The 18,266-nt window shown below is 37.6% G+C and overlaps 1 protein-coding gene across 1 annotated transcript in view; it reads right to left on the bottom strand.

The window, feature by feature from the left end:
* Positions 1-18,266, bottom strand: part of PRDM6 (PR/SET domain 6) — a 76,413-nt gene that overhangs the window by 15,789 nt on the left and 42,358 nt on the right. The window contains exons 3-5 of the mRNA XM_071580862.1: positions 7,428-7,555; positions 3,740-3,864; positions 440-782 (exon numbers count right to left, since the gene is read on the bottom strand). Coding sequence (XP_071436963.1) covers positions 440-782; positions 3,740-3,864; positions 7,428-7,555 — 596 coding nt within the window. The remainder of the gene's footprint in view (positions 1-439; positions 783-3,739; positions 3,865-7,427; positions 7,556-18,266) is intronic.

The raw sequence follows: 18,266 nt of genomic DNA, 5'->3' as shown, positions 1-18,266 counted from the left end.
CTTAATTAAGTTCATACACATTGCACACTATAGGTGAACCCTGAAATGGTTGTGACAGCCACCGAGCAGCAAGTTAGATTATCTTTGGAAGACAGTCAGACTTTTAATTATCTTGACCTCATTTTTTCCATCTATGATATTAATAAATTTTCATTCCATTTTGTTGCCTCTAAAAAAACTTACCAAACCACTCTGAAAACAAGATTATATCCTTAGCTATTTCCTTTTATCTGCACATTTAGGCACTGAATGTTTTTACAAACAGTGAAGTCAAGCAATACTTTTTATCAGTTTACTTCACACAGCTGTAGATGAATTATGTCATACAGGGTCATTGTAATAATAGTTTGGTTTTGAAAATTATAACAGCTTGATAAAAGGAAAAAGCAGTGGATCTGGCTATCAGTAGATACAGAAATAAAGAGACCCTGTGCTTTACCTGTCAGGGTTCTGCGTACACACGTGCATCTGTAAGAGGATCCTCTGGGTGAAAGTCTTAAAGCATTGCCCACATTTCCAAAGATGCCAGTCACTGAACTCAGAGTTTAGTTGGCTTGTTGAAGTTGGGCTTGCAAGAACTCGTTGGTTTTTGACACTGATCTGGTTAAATCCTGACTCGATGGACCCAGACTTATCCAGGAGAGAAAAATTTCTGCTACACGGAGTCTGTGGAAATACTATGGATCGCTGTGGAGTGGCAGGGGATAGTTTGCTACTTTTATTAAATGGCTGTAGGGTGTCTTGCCTGGACATGGCCTCCATTACAGTCGAAGGGACATTCACTGGGAGAAAAAAAGAAAAGTAAATAAGATCGTTTTATGCTTTTTTAAAACTAATATAATTTAGGGAATGAACAAAAAAAATCAACATCCATTTTCTTGATGCTACAATCAAACAATTTTATATTAACAATGAACAAAAATTTAAAAAAAAGAAAGTAAAAAAAAAAAAACAGGGCTTGAATCTGAGTGGATGGTTCTGATTCTGTGACACTGAAATGAAAATTCATGCAAGGGGCTCTGAAACTGAAAGGGCCCAGAGAAGTCTGTCTGTGATATACATTTATTACAAAATGAGACGGTCATCTGAAAGAAAATGTTGCTGCAGTTGTGTGATACCCTGACTCTGCATGTTGCAGTCAGCATGTCTGATTGTTATATCACAGGCAAGCGTGAATCTTGAGAGCTTTGAGAAAAATAATCTTGCTCGGACACTCCTTGAGATACAATAGGGCTTAAATATCTACTGCATCAATAGATCTTTTAACTCTTAAAAGGCAGCCTCTAAGGTTACAATAATATTGCGTCTCACAAATAGCCACACTGACAATACAGTAAGAAGCCCATGGCTTCACCATGTCTAGTATGATTAAGGCTAATAGCAGGTAGATCACCATGAGACAATGCAACGTATAGGCAGAGATATCTTTGCACATCTGTTTCCTACCAACAAAATAGGTATAAAATTTTTTTCTAGTCCAATGAAGGTCTTACAATCATCAGTTAACTGTGGTTTATGAGACTCCCAGATATTTCAGCAACAATTGCAATATGCTGTTCACAAAGAAGTGATTTAGTGCTGAATTTGAAGGTGCATGATGAGGAAGGCAGGAGGGCAAGCATGTAGAAGAAAGTTGAACAGCTGACTCACTCCTTGAGTACCAGGTAGATCATGCAGTGAATGAAGTAAGGGTCCTGTGGAAAAGTAGAGTCAGCTAACAAAAGATTCTACCACAATGTAAAAATAAATATAATTTAGGCCACCTGGGCCAAGTAATTTCTAATGCTTTCTAATTTTAGCACACTCAGTCTCATGAGAAAATATTTTAATAGAAAAAATTTAATTAAATATATTGTATACATATATGTCCATTTATATTTACATATGTAGTTAATGTCACCAAGTCCTTATATCTATAACTTGCTACATACCAAGCACTAAACTGTTGGTTAGAAACTACAGTTCAGTTTAGCCATGATGGTAGATTCTTAAGAGCAAATATGAGAATTAAATTTCAGCTCTGGCCTGATATCATCTAAGATTATTTAAGATACCATAAAAATCTAATACAAATTAATGATTTGGTAATATTTTAAATCATGACAGTTACTTCAGAGTTGTGTTCTAATACCTTTCATCAATCATTATGACTCCATTATTATAATATTACAAGCTATTAGTTTATGCCAGTTGAGGTCCTGCCTAATCTACTCTTTTTTGGGGTATCTGAGAACCTAATTTCTAAGCAGAGTTATACCTGTGGAGCTATCTACAGCTCCAGATACAGATATATAATGTATCTTCTATGTCTCTTCAGTAAACGGAGCAATTTGTATACTTTCATTTTGCCCCAACACACTCACAAAAAGCAGATCACCTTTTTTTTCCTTTTATTTTAATTGTATTCTTAAAAGTTCACAGGAGCAGTAATATCAGGGTACCTAATCAAACGTAAGGAATATAGGCAGAGTTTGTGCAGGTAAATATACATCACTGCAGAGATAAACAAAAGGTATACTCTGCAAGTTTAAGTGGCACTTAAGTCATATACAGTTGGGTCATGGTCAGAGATTAATTCCACCTGTTCATGTCAGTGTCTCTGGGGATGAAATTCCAGTTTCTCACAAAATAAAATAGCAAGGGACAATATTTACAGATTTTAGCTATAATGCATTTCTTTTCAAATAGTTTTTTTAGGCTTCAGCTCATGAAAGAAAAAATAATATTTCTGTATTGTACACTACAGAGCATGAATTTTATCAGCAAATATTATTACCAGTAACTAGATTTCTTTTAAACTTTTCTCAAGCCCAAGAGATTTGAAAACTCAAGATGAAAAAGGATGTTTATTTTGGCAGTTTAATCCCTGATTTCTTCCTGATTTATTGCTGCATGGTTCAGTATTTAAATTGCTACAAGACACAAGTTCATCCTAGCAGTTCATGCTGTTTAAGTATCCAAGTTCTTGACCAAAAACATACATTTTATATGTAATTGATTAAGCATGGGCAGTCACAGGGTTACTTTAGACCAAAGTCCTTCAAGTGTCCTTTATAGGTTTCTTCTACCACATAGATACATATAGCTGTCAAAATGGATGCAAGCTCTAATTAAGTTCCCCACACAAGCAGTAAAACTGAAGGGTGTGCCTGGATCAGCCATTCCCACTACAAAAGTATCTACCATTAGATTGTGTCTGTATTATAAGTTGCATGCTTAGTTTTGTGAGGATTCCAAGCAAACTAAAAATAAAATACTGAGAGGAAGAATGGATGGAAATGGGGATTGTCAGCATGGAATGGAGGTTCACTGTCAGTTCTGGTTGCTTGCACTTCAGAGAAGCAGTTTTTTGCACCTAACCACAAGGATCTAACCTCTACAATCAGTCAGTCAAAGCTTTTCTCAACATATTCAGGGGTAGTAGAACAAAGAATCACTAACAGAGGCCTTCTGGGCCAGCAACTTATCAGCTTACCTTAAATATATCGGTACTTTCATTTAATATCACAGAATCAGGGAATGGTTTGGGTTGGAAGGGACTTTAAAGATCTTCTAGTTTCAACTCCACTGTCATTGGCGGGCACACCTCCCACCAGACCAGGCTGCTCAAAGCCCTACCTAGACTGGCCTTGAACACTTGCAGGAGTGGGACACCCTCTAAAACACTCCAGGAACATATCTGATTAGTCATGAAAAGGAAATATGGCTTACACAGGTAGAAATACAGGGAAAAACTTACAATTTTCATCTTGTGCAATGCACTGGAGAGGGATTCCAAAGAAAGATGTGTAGCTGTCATTGTACCACACCAACAGTTCAGTGCCCCTGGGAATATCTATACAAGCACGGTAGAATATATTGGATCTAATCAAGAGAAAAAGAAAAAAATAGCCTAGTTTAGCAATAGAGCATTCTCCTCTTATCATATATAATGTTACAGTAGAAATTCATTGGTTTGGAAGCATTTCTGCAGATAAGTAAATTAATAGCTTACTGATTATTTTAAAATCAAATCTTCCATTAGAGAAGGACTTTTTTCCTGTAGCACAAGCTAACAAAGACTTTACAGGTACTTTGTACCTAGCATATATTAAACACTAAGGTTTTAGAAGGACCAAGATTTCATGAAAACACAAGTATTTTCTTCCAATGTCAGTTTCAAAGTGATTTTTTTTCAGTGATTTTAGAAATGGTATATTTGGCTTGCTCAGTATAAATATCAGAGTGGTGCACACACTTCAGCAAGTACAGCCATTGAAACAGCTTAGCATTTTTCATCTAAACTAACTTTAGGGGAAAATAGACAGCAGCTCTTTTGGTGAATAAGTTATTTTAGGAAGAGGCTTGAAGTACTGTGAAGGGATCTTTCATTAAAGCAATATACCACCAAAAGAGAGATCTTGGATTGTTGAAAAATGTAGGCTTTGGCTTAGGGGAAATAAAAAATTAAGGTTAATCAGAATATTGAATCAGAAAATCTTTCCCTATATGGACCATAAGGGCAATGACAGTGATCCTTCAGTATGTATAAATTACTGTTACCATAAGTGTGATATTACATCATTCCTGTGATAAAAGCCTGGGTATTTCCAGACCACTGAAGTGGGAATTGAGGTGGGGAAAAAAAGGGAAATCCTAGTGTCTTTAGCATAAAAACAGAGCCTTATTCTTATCTTGAACTGATGCAAATAGGTTCAGAGTGATACTTCTACAGTTAACAGATTTACATGGCAGCAAAAAAAAATGTGTAAGATTAGAATCAGGCACAAGATAAAAGAGAAATGTTATCAGTTTGTAGTGGCTTTTCCCTCATGGAACAGTAAAACACACTCCTGTTAGATGGATAGAAATTCAATATATACAAGAACAGTCCACTCTTGCTGAAGGATTACATACCAAAATGATACAGTCAAAGTACCAAGAAATGACCATTTTTTATAACAGCTTATGTAAGGCAGAAAAACATTTATAGACCAAAAAAAAGAAAAAAAAAGTGTTATACCTCAACCAGTTTTCTGAGTGAAGAATTGCTACAAACATTATTCTGAAGTTCAAGATAAAAGTGTTTAGGGTTGGTAGGCCTTAAATTTAGACTTTCTATAAAGAATTGGCTGTAGCAATGCAATTTGTTCCTTTTATAACACTGCAGACATAAGGAGAATCTTCTACCACATTTTTCATGGCAGTGAGATATGCACTTGTCAACATATTTTGTCACCGCAAAGTGGCTCTTGGCAACAGGATCATAAAGATCAATAAAAAAGTGCAGATTCTCAATATTTTACTAGCAGCTACAAAAATTTCATTTATCTTGTTATTTTCCTCGCTTACTGCCACCCTGTCTCAGGAGGGCACTGCTAGCTAAGCAGAACAGTTTTCTTAGCCTTCTATGAATATCTGACAAAAACTCTCCCCTTTGTGTCTCCCCTTCTTCCCTCCTCCTCTTCTCCCTCTCTTTCTTCCCAGAGCTACGCATTTAGTTAATTCTTTCCACTGTTACATAAAAATGAAAATTGAAGCCACACTATAAATTACTGACATCTCTTAACTTGAGAAAAATTGAGTCTACTTTGTACTTCACCCTTGTAACATTTCATCTCTCAGTTTGGCTTCTCTTAAGATAAACAGAGCAGCCCAGCAAATGAATGTGCTAAAACTAAATGACACACTTTGCCGCTGAAAGACCAGAACTGTTTTCGAGCAATGGGTGGTCTGTGAGGCTTGGAGTAGGCAGGGAAAAAAGCCATGTAAGTGTACACCGTCCCTTACAAGTGTGCAGAGCTTCCAAAACTCGCAGAAATCTCTGCATGCTGAAGTACATCAAAGGGATTTTTCCCTTTTCAGATAATATTTCCTTTGCTGACATGTATTTAGTATTGTGGTTGGATGACTCATAAAGATAGCTTCATGGCGTCCCAACGCAGTTGAAGCGGAACCCATGCCAACAAACATTATTGTCAGCCTCAAAATAAAAACAAAACGTTCAGCTAAGGGTCAATCAATCAAGAGCACTTTGAAGAAAATTCCATTTAGATATTACAAATCATAACAGAATGAATTTAAACCAGCTGACTTTCTGTGAGGAGGACGTCCATGTACAATAAAAATTAGGTTGGTTTTTCAGTGTCCAACTTTTCTATTTTCTTACACTTGGATGCCGTCACTGGTGATGGATGCCAGTTTTTTAAATTGTGTTTTTGTAGTTCATTTTATAAAGATCTGAAGTAATCGAAAACAGATCAACGGGGGAACTCTACGTAAAAACTCCATCATGAAAGCAGAGTTGTAAAATCCACTTAATATTGACAGATGTGTAATGACTTTCTCATGCTCACTTTTCATTTAGGTTTGTCGTCTATATATATGTACACATATTTTTTTTATTATTATTTTTATGTATATATGTGCAGGCACACGTCATCACATTGAAAAATAGTCCACAAGATACCCACAAAAATATTCTTTCATCATAGCAATCTTTATTCATTATCCAGTATGTTTATTTAAAATCCTATGGTATTTTAGCTATAGATAGCAGATACTTAAGTCTATAATAAAAGATTTGTAATGTATAAATAGGATTGTTATTTTTTTAACTGTGGCAAAAAATTGGAACCCTATGAGATAATCAAACCGTATATTTCATTTCAGCTTTCTTTTGTATGTTTTATTTTCAATTTTATGGGTACTTTAAATAAGTTTAAGATTCTTCCTAAATAAAAGAAACTCTCCTCTGTAAAGCAGCTAGCAAAAATCAGGATTGCTTACTGCGACTGGCAAGCCTGGAGCATTCTTTGATGTGTTTCCTACCAAGTTTAACAAGGCCAAGCAGTCACTTCTGATTCTGAGGCAAAAGTTTTGTTTATAGTTGAGATCATGTATTTATGTAATGTGTTGTCTGGGTTTTCTGGATCTGCTTGCAAGTACAAAGTAAAATGCATCATAATTTCTTTACATTTTTCTTCACATTTTGACTTTCTCCAGCCAGCAACAAAAGAGGTAAAAGCACTGTCAGTGCTGCCTGGCAGGTGCACCCACCATAAAAGCCTTAGGTATACTTACATCTCATGACGGACCCTCAGAATGTCTTTGGGTTCAAAACTTCTCTGCAACCATTTTTCCCACTCCTCTAGTATGTGCATGCATCTTAAGGGTGGAAGGCTGCTGGTGTTTTCATGCTGCTGATTAGACCATTCAAAAAAGCACAGAGGGCTCTGTGTAGCATGATGGTCACACAAGTGACACAGGGCGGCTCTGTCTTTCAGGAGCTTCATGATGCAGTATTTGTATTGCCCCAAATGAGCACATCCATGAAAGCTCTGCTACTGTCTTTGCAATAAAAGGCAACAGTACTGGTGAGAGTTACAGCCTGACTTACCACTGAAACATTTTCACCTTGTACCACTGAGTAAATCAAAACACTTTACCTGTACTGAACCACTGTTAAGTTCTGCTCTCCGCAGTGCCTTGCACATCTGATATACCTCATCCAGCTTGACTTACTGGGTTCTCCACCATCGATAAAGTGCTGCAGTGTCCCATCTTGGTCATATATCTGGGGAAGATGTCACAAGGTCAAGTAGTTAGAAGAAATCATTCACTGCTTTGCTGGTGTCTCCTCTGTGCCATTTCCAGGAATGTATTGACATGGTTTGTCATTACATACTGATACTCTTAGAAATCTACACGGAACAGCAGAAAAGTATTTTCAGGGATGCAAGTTTATCGTATTTCTGTTATCAAGCCAATCTTTTTGCATTAAACATATTTGTGGTGTCTCAAAGATGTGACAATGTTTCCCAAAGAATACTTAACCTATTTTGACAAGCTGGCCTTAAATAATGAACTGCCAGATAAACAAGAAAATCTGGATGCAAAGCATGCATTGAAATGGCTGGGACATCTGAGAAAAGGGCGGTAGTCATTCCTAAACAAGAATCCCTTCCTTCACATCTCAGTTGCAACAAGAGCATGTACTTCTGCAACCTCACATGATACATTTGGGAGTTGTAGGATTCATAATATCAAAACAAATGAGACTAGAATGAAAAAGAGAGCTGATGAAGCCTTTAGAAGTTCCCTTGAGACATATAATTTTTTGAAGTAGTAAATGAGAAATCAGTCCTGAGGGAGTCATCGTTTTCCTAAACATGACATCCCTGCTAAGGACATGAGAGCCAGTTATGGTAATTAAAAAAAAAGAAAAAAAAAGACAGTATTATGTCTCTAATAGTGGGTACTCCCTCTGAAGTCAAAGAGTAAAACTGCTCTGGAGGCTCAGAAATGAAAAGATAAATATTTCATGCACACTTGCTCTTCTGACTGCTTAAAAAAATTTATCTAGGTAGGTTTAATCCTAGTAAAAGCATTTGACCTCACCAGACTTTTACTTGTTACTCGGTTACATTGTCAAACTTCACAAATGCATCTGAATAATTAGGGATCTGTTTGAAATGAACTTCATCTTTATGTCTTTTGCCCCTCCATGAACACTATTTGCTTTAATAGCCCTATTCCAAAAATGATATTACACTGAATTAAACATTTCTACAGCATGTAAATTAACAACATTTCATGTCTATTTCAATATCAAGAGAATAATCTCGGAAATTATGTGACTATACTCAATACTCCTGATTTCTTAAGAGTGTTTCCAAGGGTTCATATGAAACATACATTGGAATGAGCATCCAGTTTTTTATTCCATTACAAGAGAGTCTCAAATTCAGAAGCCAGCCTTACTCTGGCCAAATGGGACTGGGACTCATCAGGAGAAATATAATCCTTTGCTAGAGCATCAGAGACATGGAAATCTAGTGTCTATGGTGATCCTTATCATTTGTTCTTCCTGAGTGTCTGTGACAAGGACCAGGTGGAATCTGGTCAGATACTCCTGGGTTGAATAAGAAGAATGCCACCCCAACGTGCACTGAGTGGAATAAAGTCAGAAAAATCAGGAGACAAACCAATAATACAATACTAGAGATTAAGTTTATTTTTTTATATATGGTAACATGCTGATTAACAACAAGGACCTAAATTTGTGTAAATATATTAATGTATGTTGAATATATGAATAAAGTATACTAAACAATAACAATCTGTAATGAAATCAGAAAAGTAATACAGGAATTGGCCTACATAAAGGAAGAGAAGGAAAAATTAATTACTAACTCCTTAGCTGGAACCATTTTGGCAATATCTATGCAAGCAGTCTCAGCACAGTGTTTATCATCTATCTATTTACATTGTGCTTATTCACATAAAAATATACGGCTTAACATGAGGCAGAAACAACTCCCATAAATTACTAGGCGATAACTTCCTAATACCCAGATGATATGAAACAGGAAAGACAAAGAAGACTTCCATAATCAGTCCTGACAGTCATATCTTGACACACTGGGTCCTATTTAGAATTCATGTAAATGGACAGTCAGGAACGGACAAGAAAAATTAATATCTGTAATGAAAACCTAGGAGTGGAGATTTCTTGGACCTTGGTCTGGAATTAGAAGAACTGTGCTACAAGAATATGTTCAAATGTTTTATTCTTGCAAGTAGTGATGCATCAGTGATACTATGCTCTCCTTTCCCGGGAGGATATTACTGGCATTGCTGCATACTCAGAATCCATTCAACATCATTCTAATCCCTGTTCTTACATGATTGTAAACACAGCTGTAAGGAAGCAGAAGCCCTAAGCTTAGAAGGTAAATAACAACACTGCATTGCATCTGCCCATTTGCCAAAATACAAAATGCAGATTAAGAACTGAAAAGAAAAAAAATTATGTGGTTGTTATTATTATTCTTGTTACCATTATTCTTATTCATTTTAGTTACCTAAATTAGGCAACCACTATATAACTGCCTGAGAAACCATCATGAGGGAGTAAATCACAATGTGCCATAACAGAGGAAAAGCAAACCTATAGTGCAAATTGTGAATCCAGACACCACAGTAAACTATACGTATACATTTATTCCACACTCATATGTACTTAAACAATTATAGTATCTATTAAAGAAGGTACTGGAGGATCCTGTAATAAAGTGATGTTACTGAAAGTCTTTGACTACCTCACTATATGACTACATGTATCTACACTGGCGCAATTTATATCACAGTGCAAGAGCCTCATGGCAAAGTAAAACACCATTTCTCCAAGTCCCTGTGGAGATTGTATTTATTTTTTGTGTATCTCACAGCAGTCGTTGATCTAAGACATTGAAACAAAATAGATGTTTACCCTCTTCTGACAAACAGTACTGTTGATAACTGTTGTTTTTGCTGAGCTTTAAGACTTTGTTTTTTATTGGGTTTTTTTGCATTGGTTTTCTTATGATTTTTTGGTTGTTTTGATGGGGGGATTTGGTTTGGTGATATTTTTGTTTGTTTTCGTTTGTTCATTGTTTTTTGTTGGGCTGGGTTGGGTGTTTTTTTTTTCTTTTACTCAACCCCCCCCCTTCCCCCCCTCCTGAGAATGATCCATATTCCTGCCAGAGACTGAAATCTGATAAAAAGAGGATGGTATTCACCTTCTCATTTGACATGCACTGTGTTTCTCCTTTCAGTTGCCATGTGATGCATAATTTATTCTGTGAATTTCGCCCTTGGACTTCAAAGTACAACAAGAACTACTTCATTTTGCAAGAAAGTAAGTCCAAATCATAGCCATTACAATACAGCTCCTCTCTTTTCCATTTTTTATATTCCTTTCCTCACAAACATCACATTACTCAGTTATCAAGACCTAAACAGAGGTCAGGTTCATCTTGCAACAGAGTGAAAATATAAATTAAATTTGATGGACTCAATTTATTACTTGTTGGATTGGTCACTGATAATTATTTGGAGGGTATAGATACTGTTACTTTTAATGACAATTATAATAATGACCCATAATGGCAATAATAGTAGAACTTCTAAACTATACTGCATCTCAAATAATCTAAAATCTCTGAACAACCATTACTAAATAAAATCAACAAGGACCATCTAAGATTTAGACAGAATTAACAGATAAGGCAGAGTGCTGAAGAGCCTCCTGAGGACTCTCAGTTACTTTTACTTCAGTACTGACATAGTCAGTATTGTCCACTTGGATCGATGGAACAAATGTAACCCAGTGCTAAACACTGTTGTTCCAGTTTCTGCTATAGATGCCACAGATTTTAGAATGATAGAATTCAAATCTAATAGCACACTACAGAGAAAGGCAAGTTATGAAGAAATTGACAAAAATTTCACAGAAGACATGAGAGCAAAAATGTTTAATCAAATACAGTCCTTTCCTCTCTGTCTATTGTTTTCCCTTGCTCTCTTTCCATGGTCTGCTAAAAGATTGTGTCTTTAAAAACTCTGCTTGTATTTTACTTTCCCTTTTAGTCATATAATAAAGGTATTAATATACAATTAATTGACTTCCCATTTTCATTTCAGGCAGTCAGAGAAGAGCCTGATCCTGAAAATAGAAATTTTTTTCCATGTATATTTGTCTTGTAAAAGTAACTATTAGAATAAATTCATACATTGTAAGATGTCAAAAGAGATGTGAAGAAAATCATAAACTATTCAAGAATTGATTCTAACAATTAGTTGAGAATCTTGCCTTTTTTTTTTTGCTTGTTCACATCTATTCTTTTGGATATCAAATGCCTAAGGTCACAGAATTTTCAAATCACGTAGCATGAGCCTTCTCCTCCTACAAAAAATTTTACCTGTGCCTTCAATGGGAATATTCAAGATCACAGAGTAATTCTGATGAGTACATATGTTTCAGACATCATCAGCTATGCACTAAAAAATTATTCAAAATTGCTAGAAATAAGGTGAAAAAGTTGTAACCAGACTGACAGATCAGATATGCTAGCATCCATACAAGTTATAATTTTTCTAGAACAGTGTATGAACCTGCAAGCCATGGTAACACTGACAATTTCTTCCTTTGCTGATTTGTACATCAGAACTGAATAACCTCTACATTGGGCAAATCTGCCTGTTGTGAGACCTGACTTTGGACATAACAACACTACTACATATTCTACAGCTGTCTGTCCCAAATAGAAGTTGAAAACAATGCCAAGGAGGGTAATGCTTATAAGCCTGAGTACTTAGCTTACAGCCTGAACTCATAGAATCATTTAGTTTGGAAGAGGCATTTAAGATCATAGAGTCCAACCCTTAACCCAGCTCTAAATCAAGTCCCCAACTGCCACATTGTAATGGGTTAGGCCAGCTGACTCACACTGACCAAGGAGATATTCTGTACCACGTGACGTTAATCCAGATACAAAAGGAGAGGTGAGGGAGGCATTTGCTCTCTTGGTAATGGCTGCCTTCTGATGACTTGCTGTACTGGAGTTCTGCCTCCTGCAGAGGTGGCTAACCATCACTGCTTGTGGGATTCAATGTAGAGATTCAACTCCTCTGCATTGTGTATGTGCACATTGTTTTATTTTTCCTTCTTTCTGCATAAACTGCCTATATCGTAACCCATGGTCTGTGTTATTTGCTTTTCTTCCCCACCCCATCTTCCCCCACCATTACTGACTTGCAAGGGGAAGGGTGGAGTAGCTGGGAAGGCACCTGGTGTTCAGCCAAGGTGAACCCGTAGCATACACCTACACTTCTTTTAAATACCTCCAGGGATGGCAACTTGCTCATTTTCCTGGACATTTTCCTGGTGCTTGACAACCCTTGTTGGTGCAGAAATTTTTACCAGTATCCAATTTAAGCCTCCAACGATCCAACAAGAGGTCATTTCTTCTCATCCTGTCTCTTGTTACATGGCTACAACCTCTTTGAGGTAGTTGTAGAGAGCAATAAGGCCTCCCCCAAGCCTTCTTTTCTCCAGGTTAAAAACCTTCAGCTCCCTCAGCCTCTCCTCATCAGACATGTGCCCCAAAACCTTCACCAGATCTCTTGACCTTCTCTGGACATGCTGCATGTCCTCGATGCCTTTCTTGTAGCAAGGAGTACAGAAGTGAACAGGATTCCAGCTATGTCCTCACCAATGCAAAGTAAGGAAATGTATGATCACTTTCCTGGTCCTGCTGACCACACTATTTTTGATACAAGCCAGAATGCCATTTGCCTTTTTGTCCACCTGGGCACACTTGTTGGCTCATGCTCAGACATTGCCAACCAGCAGTCCCAGGTCCTTTTCTGCTGGGCGGATTTCTATCCACTCTGCCTCCAACCTGTAGCACTGCATGGGGCTGTTGTAGCCCAAGGGTAAGACCTGGCATTTGCCCCTGTTGAATCTCATAGAATTGGACTCAACTCATTGATCCAGCCTGTCCAGATCCCTCAGGAGGTATTTCCACCCTCCAGCAGATAAACACTCCTGCCCAATTTGATGTCATCTGCAAACTGGCTAAGGGGGCACTCCATCCCCTTGTCCAAAGCATGGATAAAGATGTTGAACTGGACTGGCCCTGTGCTAAGCCATGGGGAATACCACTAGGGACTGGCCACCAACTGGATTTAGCACCATTTACCTCCCCTCTCTGGTTCTGGCTGTCCAGACAAGTTTTTTACCCAGTGAAGAGTGCAAGTCATGAGCAGCCATTTTCTTCAAGAGAATTCTGTAGGAAATGGGCTTCACTAAAGCCCAAGTAGACTTTCCCTCATCCATTAAGTGGGTCACCCTTTCACAAAAGGAGACTAGGTTGGTCAAACAGGACCTGCCTTTCATAAACCCGTGCTGTCTGGGCCTGATGCCCTGGTTGCCCTGCATGCGCTATATGATGGCAATCAAGATGATTTGCTCCAAGACCTTCCTGTCATCCAGAGCAGTCTGACAGGCCTGTTGTTCCCTGGATTCTCCTCCTACCCCTCCTGTAGATGAGCATCATACCTGCTAATCTCTGGTCAACTGGAACCTCCCTGATGAGCCATGGCTGTTGATAAATGATTGAAAGTGGCTTGGTGAACTCTTACTCCAGCGCCTTAGGATCCTTATGTGGATGCCTTCTGGCCCCATAGATTTGTGCATGTCTAAAGGTCTCTGAAGATTTTTCTCTTGGATTATGGGGGCTTCATTCTGTCCCCCATCCCTGTCTGCCAGTTCAGGGATCTGGATGCCCAGAGAAGAATTGGTCTTACTGTTAAAGACGGGGCCAAATAAGGCATTAAGTACCTCAGCCTTTTCCTCAGTTTTTTTTGCTATGTTTCCTCATGCATCCAATATTAAAAATTATCTTTAGCCTCCATTTGTAGCTACTATATCTATAGAAACATTTTTTTAAATTTTCTTTTACAGCTAGTAATTCTAGTTGGGCTTTGGACCTTCTAATTTTCCCCATGCATGACCTCATGACAACTTTGTAGTCCTACAGAGTTTCCTGCCCCTTTCTTCCAAAGATCACAAACTCTCATTTTCCCTTTTAACGTCCAGACAAAACTGTCTATTCAGCCAGGCAGATTTTCTTCCCCTCCAACTCATCTTTTTGGCACATAGAGACAGTCTGGTCCTGTGCCTTTAGGGTTTCCTTCTTAAGACTCATCCAGTCTTCCTGGGCTCCTTGCCATTCAAGACTGACTCTCAAGAGATTCTGGCAGCAAATCTCCTAAACAACCCAAAGTCTGCCCTCCAGGAGTCTAAGGTGGCAGTGCTTCTGACCCTTCTCCTTACTTCTCTGAGATTTGAAAACTCTTTTTTACAAACACTGTGGCCAAGACAGCCTCCAACCATCACATAGCCTAAAAGTCCTCCTCTGTTTACAAACAACAAATCCAGCAGGGCACATTCCCTGGCCGACTCCCTCACCATCTACTCCAGGATCCTTGTGGACAGCTTCCTCTCCATTGTGCTGCATTTCCAGTAAACATTTGGTAAAATCAGAAGAGAGCTCTGTAGCTAACTTAACTAATGACAAGGAAGGTTAGTTGTCCCATACTAGAAGAAATAACAGTCTCTTTCCTGAAAGGCTCTGAGACTCACACTGCTAACTGCACAGTAAAATTCAGTGATTTGACTTGCCGAAGGCACTGATTGTTAAGCAAAATGCCAATGAGCTCTAGTGTTTATTATGACAAGTATACATTATTTATTTGTTAGCTCTTCTAATCATGTCAAACTGAAAGCAAACTCGATTGTATGCATGGCTTGATAACTTATTCATTTGGACTGGATTCTGTGTAGCTGAAAATGTTCAGAAGAAACTGAAAAGATTACATTTAAGAAGCATAGTTTAGGCTGAAAATCAGACTACAGCTGGGTTCATATTGATAACAATAAGTGTTCAAAGAATGAATGCTTTTAGACTTTAAATGTATTAATATTTAGGAGCTGGCATCTGACTTAGGGCAGGAGGGCCCATCTAAATATGTGTCTTCTCCTTGTTACACTCTGAATAAGAAAGCTGTGTAGAAACAATCACGCATTTAACCATCACTCCTTTCTCACTTCTTTCACTAGATTGATGACCAATATTCAGCAAATATTCTAAGAACAACTCTTAGTCTCTCTGTATAAAAGAAAAATTAAATACAATGGAACTCAGAAACAAACTGATACACATGGAAAAGTCTCCAGCTGCAGCTTAACTAAAAAGAAACACTGATGTTGATAGACAATATCAAAATTATCTAGTCACATCTTTTACAAACACCACATCTCAAACATTGAAATACTTTTAAAATTGCATTCTATTTTTTAGTATACATGAAACACGCAAATTATTCTCATCCATGAAAAAGAAATGGCTATTCACCACATTGTGGCAACTCCAACTCTGATGTCGAATAAATATTATTGAATTCTCTATTCAACTTTGCGTGGACATTACTTCAGAAAGACATTAGTTATAAATACTTACAGATTCCACTGTTGCTTGATAAGATCGATTTGTTTTCCACTTAAAATATGCCTTCAGATTCTTTATAGACAGATAGCAAAATTAAAAATATAAATATTCTACAGATAACATTCAAACTTTTTGTCTTAGGATGAAATAAGAATGCTTTGGTTTACTCTTATGTATAAAATGAAAGCTGGTTACTACACCCTTTACATGTATGTGAAATAATCTGTGTCAATAACTACTTACTTTGAAGTGCTTCTATTTTTTAACTAACTGGATGGTATCTCCTTGCCATGCAGAAACTGTAGCAGTTTTTTAGAGAAGGATTTTTCTGTTTTGCAGCTTTCATATTACAGGCAAAAGCGTGTCTGTTTATATTTTGAATTATTACCAAGATTTCCAAAGCATTCTAAACATCTATAAACAACTAACAGAATAGAAACCTGGAATAAGTGAGCAAGGAGGAAATGTCAGGAGGCCTCACTGGTTAAAATCAACCCAAAAAGTCCTCCAATACTTGGTAATAAACTGCCTGGGATGCAACGTCTCTATGAATACACACAGATATATCCTGACAGCCAATGGTCTTTAACTGCTCACACTATTCAAAGAAATTTTCTACAATTAGTCATATCTGATTTGGAGTGTACATCTTGTAATATGTTCTTAATGTTTCTTCTCTTTAATCCAGCAGGCATCATTTAGTGAATTTTATAAAAGAGAATACTTGCCAAATAATATTAAAAGCTATTTAGTTTTAATGTTTCTCAAAGGATAATAGCATATGAAACCATAAACATTGGTTTGAACTGTCTGTGCTAGGTGAAAGGCTTCATCTCTCACTTAGACCCCAGTTCAGCAAACACTTATGCACATGTTGTAGTCACATTGATCTCAATGGGACTACTCGGGTGTGAAATCAAGCATCTGTGAAACTGGCTGGAGGACTGGGGCATTATTCCAGAAAGTGTCATGACAGCAATGCCCTGCTGATTATGTGGACTTCATAATTTTTTAAGTTTTATTTTAAGTCAAGTCTCAGGGGTTTGTTTTGACACTAGCCCATGGAGGTCCTGGAATAGGAAAGAATTTCAAGTAACATAAACCAGTGTCGTTTAACACCAGGACAATGAGGGGAAGACACAGAGCAGAAAAAAACCACAGATGAAGCTGAAAACTTGCACAAATGCAGGCAGGTCTGTAAGGGACCAGTGCTCTTGCACTCACACCACAGGACCTCCACAGTGTGCACTTTTGCACTCTCCTGACAGGTCCAGTGATAGGACAGAGAAAGCAGCGGTGCGCTAGATACGAGTCATTCTGCAATTGAGATATTTTTGCTTAACATAAGTATTTCCACACTGCTCACTGCACTGTGTTTCCATGCAGCCCTGGTAGAAGAAGACCACATGGAGGCAACAGACTGAACTTGTTCTCTGCAGTGTTTTCTGAATAGGAAAAGGAGCATGAAGAGAAAAAGTGTTGCCAGTCTACGTCCAATGCACAGAGAGACCAGGAAAAACAGACTAAAAAGAAAAATGTGGATTAAAAACAGAGAGGGAAACAGTCAAAGCTGAAACAATCCAAACGGGACTCTCACACCAGTTGACTGGTAGATGCATATCCCACTAAGTACATCGGAAAAGAAGTTACAAGAAGGATGTAAGGGCCTAACACCGAAAACTCTCATTCAACTGGAAAGCCTTCATGAACATACTCAGTAATAAAGCTTCTGGGCTGGTATTCTGAGCCATGAAATCCAGATAATTATGGCGATTCTTTATTGCTCGTGGTGCCTCTGAAAAGAGAGCTGTGTTTCCCTTTAAGGTTGTGACGTAGTTTTGACCATTTTCTTGCAGCTTCTTAAAACCTTTAGGCATTGCAAAGTCAAATTAAAAAAAAAAAACCACAACAAAACATGTTTTGTCATTCCTTTATGCAACCAAATATTCCAGTAGGATTTTGGCAGATTTCATCACTCAGCTTCAAGGTAGGCAACACAGCTGAGGCAAGTGAGAAGGTACACAGCTCCTGAGGTGACTTACTGATAATCCAAAGACCTTAGAGAAATCACTCAGGACCAAAAGAAACTCATAAATGGAAATTATTCTACATTTCTCTGATTCTGATATGTAAGAAACAAGAGCAAAGAAGGTCTGTTCTTCAAATATAGGTCAGGGCTGACCTTGCTGGTAAGAGGAAGTTGATGGCATATGAAAAAGCATAGTTTTTGATCCCTCACTCCTGTAATTCTGGTTGAGTATATTTTCAAAACATTGCTAAAGTATGGCACATAGAATATATGGCACAATTACCATTCTCTAAATGAAACTTACTAGATTACCATTTTTGTTTAATTTCATTTTGCAGCAGTTGGAGCTTCTCATTCTTTTCCTTACTTTTAGGATTTTTAAAAGCTCCAATACCATATTCCCTTAAGCATTTTGAGACCCA

The sequence above is a fragment of the Pithys albifrons genome, chromosome Z (assembly GCF_047495875.1).
Source record: "Pithys albifrons albifrons isolate INPA30051 chromosome Z, PitAlb_v1, whole genome shotgun sequence".
NCBI classification, from domain to species: Eukaryota; Metazoa; Chordata; class Aves; order Passeriformes; family Thamnophilidae; genus Pithys; species Pithys albifrons.
Note: the sequence above shows the minus strand (reverse complement) of the source record. Positions and strands in the feature narration are given on the sequence as shown.